The sequence below is a fragment of the Rissa tridactyla genome, chromosome 7 (genome assembly GCF_028500815.1).
Source record: "Rissa tridactyla isolate bRisTri1 chromosome 7, bRisTri1.patW.cur.20221130, whole genome shotgun sequence".
Taxonomy (NCBI): domain Eukaryota; kingdom Metazoa; phylum Chordata; class Aves; order Charadriiformes; family Laridae; genus Rissa; species Rissa tridactyla.
In genome coordinates, this window is record NC_071472.1 from 25,141,704 (window position 1) to 25,160,275 (window position 18,572).

The 18,572-nt window shown below is 41.0% G+C and overlaps 1 protein-coding gene across 7 annotated transcripts in view; it reads left to right on the forward strand.

Annotated features, from left to right (window-relative positions):
- The first annotated feature begins 6,728 nt into the window (after positions 1-6,728).
- METAP1D (methionyl aminopeptidase type 1D, mitochondrial) overlaps positions 6,729-18,572 on the forward strand; it is a 51,140-nt gene continuing 39,296 nt past the window's right edge. The window contains exon 1 of one of the 7 annotated variants that reach the window (XM_054207950.1): positions 6,729-7,320. In XM_054207950.1, the coding sequence (XP_054063925.1) occupies positions 6,935-7,320 (386 nt within the window). In that variant the 5' untranslated portion in view covers positions 6,729-6,934. Of the gene's footprint in view, positions 7,321-7,340; positions 7,690-18,572 lie in introns of those variants that run through there. The other 6 variants (XR_008467597.1, XM_054207948.1, XM_054207949.1 and 3 more) reach the window with 6 other exon arrangements.

Genomic DNA, 18,572 nt, shown 5'->3' on the forward strand with positions numbered 1-18,572 from the left:
ATGCAGAGAAAAAGTGTAATATTTTCCAAATGTTTAAAACCTCCTATGGATCTTTTTTATTTTCTATTAAATTCTTTTTAGGAATTTTAATGTTTCTGGCTAAGATATCTTGTCTGTATGATACATCATTCATCTCCTGTAGTATCTAAATCTATTATTAATAATAACAGTTTTTAAAAAGACCTCCCCTGATTGTAATAGTAACCCTGAAGGTAAGTTGTGGGATTTGGAGGGGTTGGTGTGGGGTTTTTTGTTGAGTTGGTTTGGTCTCTTACTGAACACATTCAGTTGTTGGTGATAAGCCAGAAGAGGGAAAGCTGAACTGAAGGACTGCGCTTAAATTTGGTTTCTGTGTAGAGGTCTAGGATATTTTTTGTGCTTCTGGATAAGTCTACACTAACTGTCTGAGCTTTTGCATTACAGAGCCTGAAGCCCCTCAAGAAGCTTAAGCCTTTTAAGAAGCTGTAGGACAGACAAGAAAAAACACCGCCTTAGCGGGCTGTTTGCCCACTTAGAGAGGCTGAACTTTGTAAGTTATTTCTTTTGGGGCGAGGGAGCATAAAAAGGCAAAAGAGTCTGGCATATCTGTTCCGTTCAGCCTTCTGGTACCTGATGTAGGAAGGGAAAGGAGGTTTGTCTGCTATCACCCCCAGGTTATGTGAATGTCCCAAAAGGGGTGAGAAATGTCTTGGAATCTAGGCTTGATGCTAGAGGTAGTGACGGTTGCCATATTCCATTGATTGTGTAGGATGGATATTGAAAAAAACCTACTGGGCCAAAATGACAAAATCCCTTTCCTTAGACAAACAGTGAAAGTTCTCTCACACAATGATTAGGGCAGGTGAATCTTTTCATAACCTATCAGAATATTTTTTTCCTTTTTCTGTTGACATTGTTGAAAGGTGAGCTAGTGTCTCTAGTTCCCTTAGTGGTGAAGGTACAGTCATAGGCTGAGCATGGGCTTCTCATTCCAGTATGGTCTGGGAATGTTCAAAGCTGTTGGGATGTGCCTTTGGATAGCAAATGTATGACTTGGTTTACAGGAACTATTTTGTTACTAATTCTTGGCACCAAAGATATGAATAAACAGCCTCTCAGAGATGGAACTTTGAATCCTGCCATCCTGCAGCAGACTACAGCTTCTGCCAGGAAAGACCATGTAAGTACTCCCTAATCCATTACAGTTAATTAAGCCAAGTAGCTGAAACAGCCTCCATCAGCAAATTAAACTAGCCCTGCTGACTTTGCCTGAAGTGGTCTAAGAAGTGTCTGGACTATCCTTTGGCAAAGAGAAAGAGGCAATAATCTCTTGTGTGACAGCTAGAAGAAACCCGTGATACTTCTACTGATGCTCCTGCGTGGGGAGCTTATGCTTGTTTAGTTCCATGGGCTTTTGCGGTGATTCTGTTGAAACTAACATTTTAGAGACTAAGCATAACAGTAAAGTTGACCGTACACTTTAGTTTCAGTGGATGCTACTAGACAAATTCCTAGCTTCCTGACTTGCCAGTCTGGATGGTTTGTTCCATGGTTTTCAACAGGATAACAGATATCACCTGCAAGTGGGCTGCAGGATTCTTGTCTCTGAAGTACACACAGCAGCAACTCCAGCTGCTCAGTGAGTCATATTTATGAAAAAGGAAAACACTTAACACTCTATAAAAGTTTAATAAGTTTCATGTAACTCCTGTATTAACATAATTAAGCACAGAGACCTCCTACAATATTTAAACAAATACTTATCAGTGTAGTATAGAAAATAGCATAGCTGCCACTAGTATTGTCTGACTTCTGCATGCTGAGAGAGGACCTGGGAACTCGGAACATCTGTCTGTATAGAATTGTGATTAGATACTGGGGGAGGATCCCATTTTGTGGATTTGTGAGCTGGCAAATAAATGCTGAGGCTTAGCAGCAACTTTTCATCTCTAGACATTACGAGTGTAGGAACTGGATAGCTGAAGCTGGATGCTAGTAGAGCCTTCTCCTATTCTGGGCACGATATGACGCTAAAGTAATCCCGGCTGTAAATTATTTTTGTTCAAGCATATCTTTTATCCTAGGTTTCTTATTTTAAGCTGCTTTTGTTCTTTGGGTTATTACATACTAACAGGAACTTAGAGCAAATACTAATAAGAGGTTTATGTAATTTAATTTACACTATGACTTTTTTCTGCATTTTGATTAAATCCAGATTTTTCAGTCACTTCACTCAAACACCAAGTGGAACTTTGCACAACATGCTGATGCAGCATTAAAAAAAGTTTTGTGTGCTTGAATATTCTTTTCAGATTGCGCATAAGATTTGGAAGTATATTTAAAGTCTGTCATTGCAGACACTGCTGGCATCAGACTGCTGGTTTGCCCTTCTGTCACTTACAAATCCAGTCACAGCAACAGTGAATCTACTTAAGAAAATTCAGTGGGTTATCTAAAACGGTGAATTTAGTTCAAGTGATGGAAACAAATTTTCTTTCCATGCAAAGCTATTGTCAATAGGGCTAATCCAAGATTTTGTCCAAAGAGGTAAATCAAGCTCTGAAAAACGTTTATGTTTAGAAACCTGGGTCAAACTCTTCCTTTTCATGTATTTTGAAGCATAAAAGTTACCTACTGCAGATACTAGGAAACAACTTTCAGCTCAACAACTAATAACCTAAAGAAATACAACAGAATGCCCATAGTTTCAGAACTGAGAAAGCAAGCTACCTGAAGCTGCAGGATTTGAAGGATGCTTTAAGTGCTGTAACAGGGGGAATAAAGGTCTGTGTAGCTGAAGTGGCGTCTTGGGCAGTAAATGTCCATGCCCGCTATGAACAACCACACTGAGCTGTGATGTGGCAGCTCAGGCAATTCAGGACTGACCTATTGTCTCTCTCTGCAGTGTCAGCAGGAGGGCAAGCAGCCCGTAATGTCTATACAAGGGATTTACGTCTGCTTATATAGATGATTTTTTTTTTCAATTCTTTTTTGTCTCTCACTGAGACTTTGTTGCTCTTTATGTTTTTCCTTTATCATATTGAATGACTGTCAGACACTAGAAGGATTGAAAAATCTTATGTTGCATATTTTGCTATTTTACCTTTTCTCCCAGTGTCAGTTCTGACCCGATTTCGTCAGTATCAAACTGTTATATTCGTAAGCCTATCACCTAAAAGCATGGAATCTCAGCTTTCAAATTGAAAATATTATTCTGCAACGCTACTGCTTTGTGAAACATTGCTTGCTAGGGTAATTTGGTCTTGAAGTTGACAAAAAGACAGCATGGTAAAATATTAAAATGTGTGTCTCATAAGCAAGTATCTGTTGCAGATATTTCTGTTGTCTCAAAAAAAAAAATCAACTTGAAGTCATGGGGAACATTTTTTTTTTTCCCCCTATGCCATCAGTATTTCCATCCATTTTATGCTGCTAGCTCTTTCTCCAATGATCAGAAAGATTTCAATTGAACCCCGAGTTCTGTCTATTAGAATGTTTCATTTACAAAAGGCTATTAACCATGCCAGTGGCAGTATTTGGAATTGTGAGGCTAAAAATTTAGCGCAACCAGTGCAAATGGAAGGCTATTACACAAAGCAATACAAATAGATGCAAGCTCTGCTCAGGCAGGGCATGCAATCTGCCATGATACTGGCTTGTAACTGTGGAGGGAAAATCATGGGACTGGGCTTCCCTCCCTATCGCTCAAATCTTTTTATAATGTAAAAAGAAAAATAATGCAAATACCAGATTCTGCCCAAAACTACTCATTCAAGTATGTGGTTACTAGGTTCTTTGTTCCTTAACGCTAAAGCCTTCAGTTAACAGGCATTGTAAGAAACGAGACTACAGACTCTGTATCTGAGCTTCCTTTTAGACTTATAATATAATGGTACACGCTAGTGTAAAAAGGATCATTAATCTAACGATTTCCAGATTTCCATGTTCAATATATTTTTAATTCTCTGGACTAGACAAGCAAAAAGAAAAGGGGGGAAAAAAATGTCCCCCTTCCGCTCTTCAAAGCTCACTTCAGATATAAGGCTCCCACCCAAATTGAAGGAATCTCAGGTAATGACATGATGAAGATAAAGCCTTGGGAAGAGCGTTTCAGAATTCCCTCAGTGCCGATACAAAAAAAAAAAAAAAATTCCATATAGCAGGAGCAGTACTGCGTGCTGTTTTTTTCCTGAGAGTAGCACTAGCTTCTTTCTTTAGTAAATAAAGAACATGTACTGCTGTAAACATTCCCCATATAGGAGGTATGTGCTCCGTTTATGGTTGCTGCACAGTTTGAGCTGAAGAGATAAAATACAAAGGAAATCTAGATCAATGTGAAGAGCTTGACATCCTCTTTTTTGTTTCTAAATGCTGTGGCAGTAAGGGAGGTGTTCCATGTTCAATGACTACTAATTTTAGATGCTTGCCTTTCTTCCAGTTAAGCCTTCCTCAGCACTGTATGGGTCGTTCATGATGTTAAAACTTTCAGTTTCATGGAAAAGATAAAATATTTGCCTAGAATGAATTTAATGTGATAGGGTCTATGAAAATGTTATTTTGCTTTCCCTAGAGCTGTGATGTCACAGTTTGGTGTAGTTTTGTCTGATTAAATGTATTTTGTATCACTGACATAGGAGGCTTTTTTTCATTTTTGCAAGTTCAGGACTCCAAACTGCCTCACCGTGGATAAGATGAACACCAGTGCTAAACACAGGACAGCTATTTGGGACTAGAGCAGGACTCAAACAGTACCAGCCTCATCAGCAAAAACTGCTGTGGAACTAAATCATCTTTTGAGACAACCTTATATAGGAAAGTCTAAGCCTAGCCTCAGAAGTATCCAGCTGCCTATATTTAAACTAGAAGCATATTTCTGTATTGCTCTAGGTAAGATTTCATTTATGCATAAGGCATAATGCTCTTGTTTTATTGACTATTACAGACTGCTTTCAAACTTGCATGTAAAAGCCTAGCTTTATGTCTTCCTTAGCACATCTTTTGCTTATTTTAATACCAGGATATTTTAATATCCTAACAAACCTCTGTCTGTTATTTATATTTCTTAGTAAAAGGAGAAAACCTGCATCTAAGCATAAATTAGAGACTACTGAATAATGACTGTTGTTAGACTTGATTCACTCAGAGACTGCAGAAATTACAGTTCTTCTCTTGGAATGTAATCGATCGTAATTCGATCGATCCCCTCTTAGTTTCTCATATGCAAAAGGAATTGGTCTGGTCTAACTGCTAGCACATACCTACAAGTATTTGTGAAATAACCTGACACTTAAGGACAGGGTAACTACAAAGGTGCTAGCAGCATAACTAGTATTGTCTCCAGCTCCTGCATTTTCTTATGCTGTCAACCAGTTTTCAGGCTGTTACAACAGGGAATTTTGGTTTTATGGCCACAGACAAAAGCCAAGCACTTGCTTCATTTTCCCTAGAAGTGGCCTCGTTCCACTGAGTAGGAAGTCCTTATTGACTGAGGTAAGAAAGGTGAGACGCGGCTACCTTAGAGCACTTTGTTTCTCTCCTTTAGTGACAGTTCAGGAAAAGATGGTGAATTACTCCTCATACGGGGCTACTTTTGTGTGAAGCGTGCTGTTCTCTCCAGCCACGCGCAGGCACACCCACTCCAGCACACATGTAGTTACTTACGCCAAGCAGCAGCAATGTGCGATTGCTTTACACCGTACACAGCTGTCACAGAACGGGTGGCTGGGTGTCCGCATTCCTAAAGCCATGCAAAGGGAGAAAATAAGATAAAATGATGCCTGATGAGAATCAAACTCCTGAAAGACCATACTGTGCTGTAGAATTAGGAACAAGGTGAAGACATGCACGTGGTCTGCATATAAGCACCTACTGCGCTGTGGCAGCTGATGTGCTTTTCCTAGTCATGTCTATACAGGACCACCGAGACTATCACAGCACATTTTTTTAGATCAGAGAACTCTTGGAATTTGCTCCTTAAAGGCAGGAACACTTACACTGTAACTTTTAAGTTTGTACATTTTTTTGGCTTTTCCCAGAGGAAAAGTATCCCAAAGGATACTTGCGTTACTTCTACGTTTTGTTTTCTTCCCTCTACTCTTGCAACCACCTAATGCTTTCCGTTCACACTTTCATTTGGCAATTTGATTCCTTCAGGTTTAGTGTTTGCCTGTCAGCTATTGGATTTATGCCCTGTTAACAGTTTTTCTCAAACTCTGGCTAGCCATAAGAACATAATTTCAAAATGTGTTTGTTAATACAGGCAAGCCAAATACAGGCAAGGAAACAAAAGGGTGGAAAATAAAAACGATAAATGGACGTTAGAAGTTTGGCTTGATTTTTATTTGACTGCAAACGAAACCTACCACACCGTCTAAGATGGTGACAGTTCTCTATGGTGATACTTGTACCACAAAAAGGTTGGCAAGATGCTGCCCTACTGAAAAGTTTGCTCTTTTAAATCTTTTCTAAAAGCATGAAGTTTGGCTGTGCAGATGAAATAATGAGTTTAACTAGAAAAGTATTTGAGTTTTAGGGTTCAAGCTTTATCCTTCAGATTCTGCATGGGCCTTTACAACAAATACAACAGCAAAAACTTAGTTGAAGAAGAGTAGTTCATCTTCTTAGTCACAAAGTACAGAAAAATGTTTTGTTGTTTTTAAAAAGGGCGGGGGGGTGGGGAAGAAATGATGAGGTAACCAGCACTCATGGTTGCAGCTCTTCTGAGACTGAGTCCTGCTTGGGCAAGTGCTGTCTCTCTGCTGCATGTGGTGGGAAGAGCGGAGCCTCCAAGCCCGCTGGGCACGTTATAAAGCTCAGAAGGATGGAGACTCTACAGAAGGGCCCTTCAGCAGTACCTCAAGGGAACAACAACCTGAAGCCCGCCCAACATCCCACCGCGGGACAGGCCGAGGCTGCCACTGACAGCAGCGCGGATGAGCACTGACATTTGAAGGCAATGCAAGGCCCGCCGTGCCGCCCCGCTCAAACCCTCGCAGCTCTCCACCGGGGAAGGGCGGGAAGGGGGCGCTCCCTCCCCGCCGCCACAGCCGCGGCCGGGCCCCGCGCCCTGCCAGGGCTACGGGTCGGCGAGGGCAGGCTGCGCGGAGGTGATGGCCGCCGGCCGGCCGGGGCAGGGTGCCGGGGCGGCGCTGAGCGGAACGAGCCGCCGGCGGAGCGGGGATTTACCTCAGGCGGCGCGCGCACTCCCGCAACGGCCCAGCGCGAGGCTGGCGGGGCGCACCCCCCCCCCCGCACCCACCCACCCCTCCCGCGGCCACGTGACCCCGCCTCACATGGGCAAGATGGCGGCGCCCAGAGCTGTCAACGTGCTGCGGAGCGGAGGTGAGCGCGCGTCACCGCTGCCGCTGTCGCCGTCGCTGTCGCCGTCGTCGTCCCGGGGGAGGGAGGGGAGGCGCGGGTCCGGCGCAGCGCTTTTCCCTCTTCCCGCCGGCCGCCGCCGGGCTGTGAGCCTGCCTGGATAATCTGAGGAGCAAAATGCGGGGAGACCGTTCCGCCGGTCGGAGGGCCCGGGGCGCGGGAAGGTGGCCCGGGGCGGCGGGGCCTGGCGAGCCGCAGCGGGGACCTGCAGCAGCGGCCGCAGCTGTCCGGTCAGTTCCCGTGGCGCCGTGCTGGAGTTTGAGGCCGGCCGGGCCGCCTCACCGGGCGGACACCGGGCAGCACCTGTGGCCTGGGCAGTGATGGACAGTACGGGTAGGCCGCACGGGTGTTTTGCTGTCATCGTTTTTGCTCTTAGAATTTAAGCCGTTTGACAGAAAAAGTGACGTGACAGAAGCACACGTGACAGAAGCCAGCCCACTCGGCCGCAGAACTTGGTTCATGTTGGCGCTTCGGCGTGTGTCGGGGCTTCGCAGGTCCCCTCGGCCCTCACAGGCCCTGGTCCCTTCTCCACCACACAACACCTCCGCCACGTAACCTCTCACAAGTGAATCGCTCCCATCGCTCCCTGACTTACTAATACGTAAGAACAATCGTACAAAATGCTGTACTTTGCTGGAAAATGCGCTGTCTTGTTGGCGTAGCGTTATTTACCTCTCATCCCTTCCCCTCAGTCCTTTATTGTCTCATGTTAAGTAAGACTGGAAGCTCTTGGGGCATACCGTTCTGTCAGTGTTTCCTTTTAGCACTGTTGTAAAATCTTAGATGTGTGAACAGAAGGAAATTCCTCACAGTGATCTTGATGAAAGGCTTGTATGATTATTATTTTTTTTTCTTAAGACTGTTAAATAGTTAGTGTAGTAATAGGGAATAGAGTGATCCCAGATCAATTTTACCTTAAACATTAAACTGAATGGTGCGTGCTTTCAGAGAAATCATAATATTGCAATGCTTTACACCTGGCATAACAAAATTTCAGTCCCTTTTCTCATGTTATTGATCTTGATCTTCTACGGTACTTTTATTTTTCATGATATCCAACAGTCTTGAAAACCATTGGAAAATGTAAAGGCCTTTTCCTCATAGTTAATCCTGAATTTCGCAGGGCAGAAATGCCACATCTTTTGTTTTTTTTTTCAGTGGTGAAGGCTCATATCTGTAAGGAAATTTCAGTTTGACTGGACTCTTGGAATCTGAGCATCAGCTGAACTCTGGGAAGAGCTGCAACATTTGGCCTTCACAGTTTCATTGTTTCATTTCTAACAACCGTCAGTCACAGTTTCATTGTTTTATTTCTAACAACCGTCAGAACCTTCATGCTTGCGTGTGTGGAAGTATGGAACAGAATCACGTTTTTTAGTATATAATACCATACAAACAATGGTTTATTTGTTTGAATCTCAAATGAATTGAAATTTAGTGTGCAGCTTCATACTATTCATTATTTGCTTCAGTAGTTGTGTCTGCGACCTTTTTGTTCTGATTATGGTTTTGGTCACGTGTCCATACCCTACCACTGCCTCCAGCCCCCTCCACACCTAGAAACATGGTGTCTGTCATCCAGTTAAAAGAGCCAAACTGTTTAAATTTGTTAAGCTTTCATACCTTCCCTTCAGGCATCAAACCTTGTTCAGCTCCCCTAGTGGATATGCATTTCCAGAAGATGAAAAAGAAAAACTGTCATAATTCAGACAAGACTGATTAAACTAAACCCAATTTTCTCTGAATTGGACAGTTCAGTATAATTTAATTTGCAAATACTGAAAGACAGAAGTAATTTAAATTAGATTTCTGTTCACCTAAGGGAATCTATTCTACCTAAATTGAATGAAAATTACTTTTTTATAGCCTCTTTTGTGACATTTTTTCGTATTTCTGATGTTATGTTTTTATAAATGATGAAAGGAAAGTTTTCTTTATTATGGAGCTGTTTCTAGATAAGTGCATTTGAACAGCAGAGTTCTTGGAAGTTTTTATATTGGCTAAATACTTCCTTCACATATCAGAAGGGCTTAGGCTAGCCTAAAAAATCTCTACTATATTTGAAAAAAGAAAATAAGTTGAATGAAAGATTGTAGGAAGTTAAAAAGACAGTTTGTGCCCTTTCAGTAGGCATATAGGGAATTTATTTGAATAGTCTCTGCCTTGCTAGTGTCAGAATTGCAACAGTGTCAACCCAAGGAGAAGGTACACAACTTTGTAAGAGTGTGAGTGGCTTGCACAAACCTTTGTGAAATTCCATATGCTCAAACACTGCACTTCAGAGTGGCCTTGCAGTGGGCTGAACTGCATTTTAGCTGACATCCTTTCTTGAACAGTAGTTGAAAAGAATTTTACAGGTGATGCATAGAAGTACAAATTGCATTTAACATTTTGTAAAAGGAAACTAAGAAACATCCAGAATATGGACACATCAAATCAGTGTTGTCATGTCATGGTTTGTACTTACAAATAGTTGTTACGGTTTGAGGAACCCACAGCAATTTATAGTCGTTTAGACAATTATTCTCTCACCCGATGACCCCTCCCCACCCGGGAAGGGAAATCAGGGAAAAAAGAAGGAAACACAAGGGATGAAATATAAACAGATTTAATAGAATAAGACTAAATAATTAACATTAATAAGACTAATGAACCACTATTGATCTCACTACCAACATAAAATGTACAAGCACTGTACACAGCCCATTCTCTTAGCAGGAAGCCATGCACTCCCAGCAGGGACTGCCAATGTAGGACACTGCGAGCACTATGGTTTCAGGAGGAAGGGAAGGGCTCAGGGGTCCAGATCCGGGGCAAGGAGTTCTCAGGATGGCAGCCATCAAGGGAGAGAGAGAACTTCTCAGCAGACTTTCTAATTTATATTGAATGTGATGTTCATGGTATGAAATAATCCTGTTGGCCAGCCTGCGTCAAGTGCCTGGGTCTTGCTCCTCCTCATCCCCGCACCTGGCAAGGCTCAAAAACACTGAGACCTTGAAAGACGCATACCATAGCTGGCTACAAAGTAAATATTTTCACAAATTCAGATAATAAGAATCTTCTAAAAGTGCAGTTTTCCCAAGCATTAGAAGAGAAATTAGTCCTGTGTTGCCGAAACCAGGACAATAGTACAGATTATATGGTGATTCATTGGCTTGTAAATGGTCTAATTACATATTATGACGGTTTCAGGTATTAAAATAATTGCATCCATGATACTTCATTGATAATGAAATAAAGTAGAAGACATCAAAGAACTGCACGTCTACAAATGCAACTTAGATGGTTTAAGGCATATTAGTCTTCTATTGATTTATTCATTTTAGGCAAGTAATTTTCTGTAGAGTAGAAGCCCCTGATTCCTTGTAATGAAGTTTCAGGACTTCGAGCCACAGGAAAATAACTGATGAGAAGACATTCCTTGTAAAATAAGTTACTTACTATGTTAAATACTGATATAACTGATTTCTGATCTTGCTTCCCTATCTCTAACTATGAATAAGTACTCTGTAATAATCTATGTGGCTTATTACTGGCCAGACTTTTAAAGTTAAGTCATTGTAGACTTGCTATGTGTGATACACCTCTTAGATATGTAGCCTGTGTTCCCAGGCTGTCTGTTTGCTTATACACTGCCTTGTTAAGCCCCTTGCAGAGCTGGAAATTTGTATGCAGGCTCCTGAACAGATACTGACAAACCTGGGAACTGCTCTCAGGTGGAAGCTGTAGCTACCTCCAGCACCACAGGATGTGAGATGTTGAGAGATACTTTTCTTCTGCAGAGCCTTTTAGAAATGATTGTTTTCAAATTTTTACTGAGAATGTCACTCTTTTCCCCTACGTTAGTAAAATGAAGAGGAAATAGAGAAATGTGGTTTTAAACCTTTTTTAAAAAAAAAGCTGGGGGGCATAGCTGGAGTTTGATTTTGTTGCAATACAGCTTCAAAGCCTTGCACTTCCAAGTTTGCCTGGAAGTACCAAGTCTTATTAGAAATCAGACTTTTTTCTTTTTCTTTTTTTTTATTACAAAGCATTTTTGTTTGGGCCGTATAGATCACAAGTTTAGTTCATGGGTCTTTTCAGTAATGCATGGTTGAGTACTGTCTGTACTTCGGAGATAGTCTAGGCAAAATTGAGTATTTCAAAGGAATAATAAACTCTTCTCCAGCAGGGTATCTATATAAAAATCATCAAACTATTCTGAAGCATTAAAGAAGTTAGAAATATTAGTTCGGACCCTGTAGAGAGTGGAGCAATAGAAGGTGTAGCAAGTGACTGAGGCAATATTGAAGTGATTTGGTTTACGTCCTTTACATAGAGTGCATACATACATAATTTTATGTAGTGTTTTTCTTTGTGGTCAGACATTTACCATTTAGGATGGTAAAAACAGTAGTCAACTTTTAAATTACCATTTTATGTTGAACTCTACCTGTCAGTGTACGGAAGCATGCTATGGAGTCTCCAGCTGGGAATTGGTTAAATAAATTAATAATGTGCCTGCTGTAAATCTCTTCAAATCTCCATTTCCGTGGCTTTTTGATTTCCAGAAACATGGTCAAGATCAAATTGGCTACCTTACTGAATAATACCTACACAAAACTGTTAAGAGTTTCCACGACCTGCAAGGGGAGAGGGCTGTCTTCACTGCCTGGGAATCTTTTTTGCGGTCGTTTCTGATATCCTGTTGCTGTCGCTAACCCACCTCTTCCATAGGGGGGAACCTGGACCCGACAGCACATCACGTCCTCACCCACACAGCGTGCTACAGAGCATCTAGCGTCTTTCAGAATAGTTAGCAGAACCAGCATCTGGGCTGAGTTGTGGCATCCTTCCCCCAGTGTGCTCAGTTTCCTTTCCATTTATATTTCTTTTAACTTACATTCATGAAATATTTACTTACTATCCGTGCCTCATGAAACACCTATGGTCCACTTTGTTTCATGGACGCAGCTGAGGGTGCCTGCTGGTCCCTTAGGGAAGCAGGGGGGACACCCGTGTGAAAAATAAAGTACTGAACTGTATTTTAGGGACATTACCTCAACCTTAATTTGGACTTGATCTTTATCATTGTCAGTATTCAGCCAGTTTGTGCATTCTATCCAGATGGGAACCTATGTTTTTCACTCTTGCATTGGAATTGGAGTTGACATAAAACATTTGACCAAACTTAAGAAATTGAGTGAATTTGGGTTAGAAGATAGAGCCTAATACAAGACTTCTGACTCTTGAGTTGTCCATAAAAACTTTACTGAATCTTTTACTAAGTAGTATTTCTGCTACACATGGTCCGTGTCTTGCATTTTATTAGTCTGCAGCCCTTGATAATGCTTATGGTCTCATGAAATGCAAACTTTTCAATGTTTTGAAGAGGAAGTGAAAGAAGGGTGCAAAATGAGGTAATTTTCTTTTTTGCTGGAATCAAAGCACGCATGCCAGATTTTTTAACTGCCGAATGCTACTGAATCAATATGTTTCCATCTTTTTGATGATGCATTTTGAAATAGGAGTTACATTTATTTTTAAAAAATTGTTGTAACTTACCCTTTGATAAGTGTATTTAACCATAAACTTCAACATGTATGAATTATCCTCATGTTAAAAATAAATCATAAAAATCTTCTTAGCCCTATTGATATTCAAACGCTAGAAGTATCTCTTCATTCATATTTTCATCACCATTAAAAAGAAAGTTAGAAATGTACAACTCAAAAAATTATTCCTCACCTATGGTAACTTTCAATACTTTTAACCTAATGCTTATTACAAAAAATTAACTGTAGCATATACAGATAACAGTTTTGGGGAGACTTGACTAAATGTTTCCTGGTATTCCAGACTTGTAATTAAATATGTCCTGTAATTCTGAGGGGTTTTTTGGCAGATGAGAAAAAGTGGTTGAAAACTTTCGCTAGAGAGTTTTTCAAGATCAAATGATGCTTGGCTGCACTGTGCAATATATGAGCTGGTCAATTAGCTGGAAGAAAATATTAATTCACATTTTCCATTAATTTGTAGACAGACTCATGTCTCCAGAATTTAACATTAGCGTTATCAGCTGCAAATGATGCACGGTGGAAGTTCAAAGCATTTGATTGTGGTACACTTTTAGCATTTTTCAAATGATCCTAAGGTAGTTTCATCCCTGTCTTGAAAATAATCAGGCAGACGAGGGATTATTCCCATTTCAACAGTGCAGCAATGAGTAACTCTGGGGCAGACAGGCACTTTCATGGTTTGAGGCACAAGAGAAAAAATATTCCCCTTTCAATAAAGTGTTTAATTGTTCTCTTCTTTCAGTTGAGAGGTAATGTATTGTTGGCAGCACACAGCCCCTTTGTTCTGACAAGATCTATCACTTCTGGCTGTGGATGGATCTGTAGGGTGTGGTTTCTCCATGAGCTTAGGTTTCTCAATCAGCCAGAATTAGCTAAGATTGCCTTTAAACGAAGCAAAGCCATTCGCAGATGTCCAGCCGTGGTGTGAGTTGGATCAACTTGTTGATCTACCTGGAAATCAGCCGCCGCGGTGGAGGCTGTATTTGGGTTGGCAGCTCCTGGGTCCAGTTTGATGCGGGAGGGAGGGTGACATCCCCACTCCTGGCAGCAGCCTGCAGCCAGGCTGGCACGGCTGCTGGCTTATAAACCAGCAGCATTTTCATGTGCGGTTACATTTAAGTGATCGGTATAAGTAATGTTAGGCATTACCTGCGTGTGTTTAGTTGGTGGCTAGCTGCCGAAACTCGATGTTTTCTGCCACATTGTCAGCTTTGCTGACCCACTCCTACTCATGTAGCCATTCATTCCTGTACATAAAAAGTCTTTTCTTCTCTGTAGGAAGGTGCCCATTGACCTGTGGTGCTGGGGCGTCACCACTGAGGTTACAACTAAAAGCCACACAGGGACAAAATTTGTGACAAGTTCCTGAAGAGTACTTAGTGTCAGCCTTTTGTGAATGCTTTCTCTGCTCTGACTGCCTTGTATCTTGGGTGGCCAGGTCCCAGGCAGTGTCCAGTATCTGCCAGTACTTAGCCTGTGATAAATATATTGGATGGGTACGTTTTTAGATACCAGAAGTTAACTGAGGTAAGCCTCGCTGTAATCCTTCAGGCAAAATTGAACCGGCTTGGAAGTTTATTTTACATGCGTCATTTTCCATTTTGCAGAGTTTTCCTTAAAGCTCACCTGGACCTTTCTCTAAGCAGAAAGGAGCTGCTTGCTCTTTCCATTCCCATCGCAGAGCTCTGAAACTTCTCCACCGTCCACAGCAGCTCACTGCCCTGGTGCGGCAATTCTGTGTGAAGGCTGGTGTCCAGCTGCCTGTGGAGGCTACTAATCCTGAAGGAAAACACCAGAAAGCTTGGGGAAAGTTTCTCTACCAAGAAACTGGGATGCCCCTTCATAGGGACTTGGCTTGTTGACGTGTTTCCAAAACAGGTTTTACAGTGCTCTCTCAGTCTTCAGAGTTAGACATAGGGATGCCCATGAGCGAGGAGCACTCCCAGTTTGCATGCGCAACTTCTGCGTCACCTGCCAGAGGCTTTTGTCCTTGTCTGGCTTTTCCTTACCTGGCTTCAGGTATAGAAGCAAAGGCTCAACGTAATACTGTGTAATACGGTGGAAAGTCAGATTTTAATTCCAGGTGTGCAGTTCAGTGCTGGCTTTGGGTGGCACAAAAGGCAAACGTTGTCTCTTACTGAAGGGGTAGGTCTCTTCAAGCTCGCAAACGCCTTGTTAATCAACACATAGATCTTAGGGCTGCTCTGTAAAGAACCAAATGACGGATTTAACCTTCTCTATACTTATGCAGCAAATCAATGAAATAAAGGATACCACTTCACAATCTCTAGGGATTAAGTTAAAGAAAAGAAAGATACAGGCTTTTAAAATCTACACCAGAGGATGACCCTGCCGAGCCTGTGTACAGGATCCAACTGCAAGTGAAGTCTCTGGGTTTTTGGCTCTTGCGAGTCCTGTTACTTAAAACATCACCAGTAGTGGTACAGTCACATATATATCATAGGTCTATGGTGGTCTCTAAGCTTGTTTACTGTAATACATCACATTTGAAGAGAAATGATGAAGTACTTAATCATCCCTAAAGAAATTCTGGACCTCACATTGTGAATTATATTGTATTTTCGGGCAGATAGCTCTAACCAAAATCACAGTATTGGATGCCATGTGAGCATATAGCATAACATCTTTTTCCCTCTGAGAGCTTGCAGTACAGGTAGCTGTGGCGGACAAAAGGGACTGAAATCGTGAGCAGTAGTTGATGGATGGAGAAACTGTAGCTCCAAGGGAGTAATTTGGGGAGGGTCTCGTGGCAGCATAGCATCGGCAGAATGAAACAGGGCCTGAGGCTGCCCTAGTGCCTGCTGCTCCCGAGCTACCAGCCTAACATAGAGTTTAACAGGGGACATACGTGAAGTGGCTTTCTGCGTTTAGATAACATATCCCTTTTACTCAAGCTTTTGCACTGAATTACCCTACCTAGACCAGAAGCTGTCTTTAAGGCACATATATAAACAACGTACCCTGTGTCTGTAGAGTTTGGGAATTGTGTTGTGCGTGTTCTCTAGGCGTGCAGGAGAAACCAAACTGAGCTAGTCTCCCATTTCTTGTATGGTTTCCCGCGTGTAGCTAGAGTTGGAGATTAAGGTTGAGGCTACCAAAAAAAAAATTCTATAGTGTCATGGTATTTTCTTTTTTTATTCTGAAGAGACCTGGATTTCTGCTGAAGTCACGCTGAAGACAGGCTGCTTCTGATTTTGAACCTGTTCTGGTGCTAAAGCTGCAGCAGAGGTCTGTGTCATGAAATCTAAGCTGGTTTTCCTTTCCACCATACTCAGACGTACTAGACATGATGTTCTGGTTGAGACAGTTGTAAATCATGAGGAAATTTAAGTGAAAGCTTAGGAGGTTTTGAGCTAAAATCACCTATAGGATCCCTAGTTACAGTGATCTCAATTTGGGATGATGTATATTTTCCCTCTCTTGTTTTTTTTTCTTCATTCCTCCTTTCTTCTCCCCAGCTCCTGAACAAGCCCATTCCTGTAGCATTTGGAAATGCACCTCTGGTGAGACAGACTTGCTGCCTCTTCTTCTCTTTGACAGTTTGGTATCGTGATGTGCCAACCCTGGATAGCTTGCAGTGCTTTGAGACACCACATTGCAGTGCTGTCAATCTAGCAATATTTATTAGCATTAAAATTTAATTTGAAAATATTTTGAAGTAATAAAGTGGGAGGGGGAGTGGGTTACAAGGCAATTGGTTTTTTTTTTCTTTTTTTTTTGATGTTGTGTTTGTTCAAGCTGTGTGCATTTGTCGCAGTGGTTTCTTTCCTAAGTATTTCTATTTAAATGAGTGTTGTTAAGATATACTTGTATGCCTGGTCTAACTTTCATAATACATATGTGAAAAAGCAAGAGAACATATACAAGCAGTGGTCTGTATGTCGTACACTCTCTGCCTTACAGTTATTGCATCCTGTAGAAAGAGGCTGTTTGGCTACAGCAGTGTTTTAATTTCATTTTTTAGGTTTTAGTTACACATTTCTGGAGTCTCCCTGACCACTTCTGTTACCTGATGGCGCCTATATTTCATCAAGTTTAGACAAGCAGTCTACCTGGACTTAGGCCCAGAGGAGCAGCTGTAACTGAACATGATCCCCTCTGCCTGGGAATACAAGACCTGTAGTACCGTGATTCCCAAGGGAATTGAAAGAAAACTGTGTTCAAGCCTCGCCTCCTGCTTTTTTTTATTTTCTTTGTTGTTTTTGTGTAGTATTGCCTTATACTGACAGGTAGCGTACCTCACCACGAGTAAAATCTGGTATTAGTTTGTTGATAATTAGGAGAAAAGATTCTTTTTAACCTAGACTTGGAAACAGAAGCAGGGAATAGCACAGGCAGCGACAGAAGTTACTCTGACATCTCTTGATTACTGCTTGCAAATAAAGTGACAAGTTATTAAACAAAATAACAAAAAGTGCTACAAGCACTGCTGTTATCATGTTGGGGTTTTTTTACTGCATTATAATTTTTATGCTTCCAGAGTTTAGTGGATGCAATTGTGGATTTTAATTTTGCTCTTGCATGTTTCTCTATAATCTGTTTCATTCTGTTAGAAAAGCTGCATTATATAAACATTGTGTATTATTTTAGCTGCAGAATATTATCATGGTGGATTTTTTTATTTAGAAAATGTTTTTTGAATTTTTTTATGATTGCAGACTGAGTGTTAGTTTTCAATCTAATTGAATTTAATTGCATTTCCTGTATGTTTTATTTTTAATTTGCTCTTATGTGCCTTTATTTTCATCAGGAATTGTAAATTTGACATATTTTTTTTGAAAGCATGGAGTTGGCAGTCAGACACAAGCCATGAAATAATTTAAAGCAATGAGATAATTATCTTAAAATTCTTCTAAACATGGGAACACGTAGTTCCTGCTTAATGATCAAGAGCTGTTTCTTCATGTTGTTTTGGATTGTATGACCCTCTTAGTTTTTTCTTTTTTAAGTTTAAAAAATTAAGATGGGGAAGAGTAATTAAAAACTGCTTGTTTCTTCCTATTCTAGCTTTTATGTCCAGGTAAACTGTACAGGCAGGCAGAACATATGAATTACTCTTTGAGCTACATATATTTTTGTCATTGTTCATTTATCTTTTACTGCTCGTATTTACCTAACTAACATGTTATACCATTGCTTGTAGAGAGATTTTTTTTTTTCCCCTGGTATTGTAAAAAAAAGTGTGGAAGTATTTGCCTTGATCTATATCTTGTTTTTCTGTTATTGTAACAGTTTGTCTGACTTATTTTTCTAAACGTGAGCTGTTTACCCTGGGAGGAACCACAGTGGCTGGAGAACATGTAAAGCTCTGGGATTACAAATGTGAAGACTGAACAGGATTCTGAGGTTTACTTATTTAAAACTAGTGAGTAATAAACATCTGAAATAAAGATGTCATTACTAAAAATTCATTATTCTGTTCCTCCCAGTAGGGGAATATAAGGTCTGCTGTAGCACAGTACATGTATTGTGTTACAGTTCACATCTTCCAGGCTTCTTGTCTGCTCCAGGTTTGACATTCCTGGTATTGCTGAGGTTTAAAACAAAAAAAGCATGGGAAAAAGAAAGTCTTATCAGGTCTTTTTAAACCTCCAAAAGGTAAAGCTATAATCATATGGTATAATCACATTAAGAACT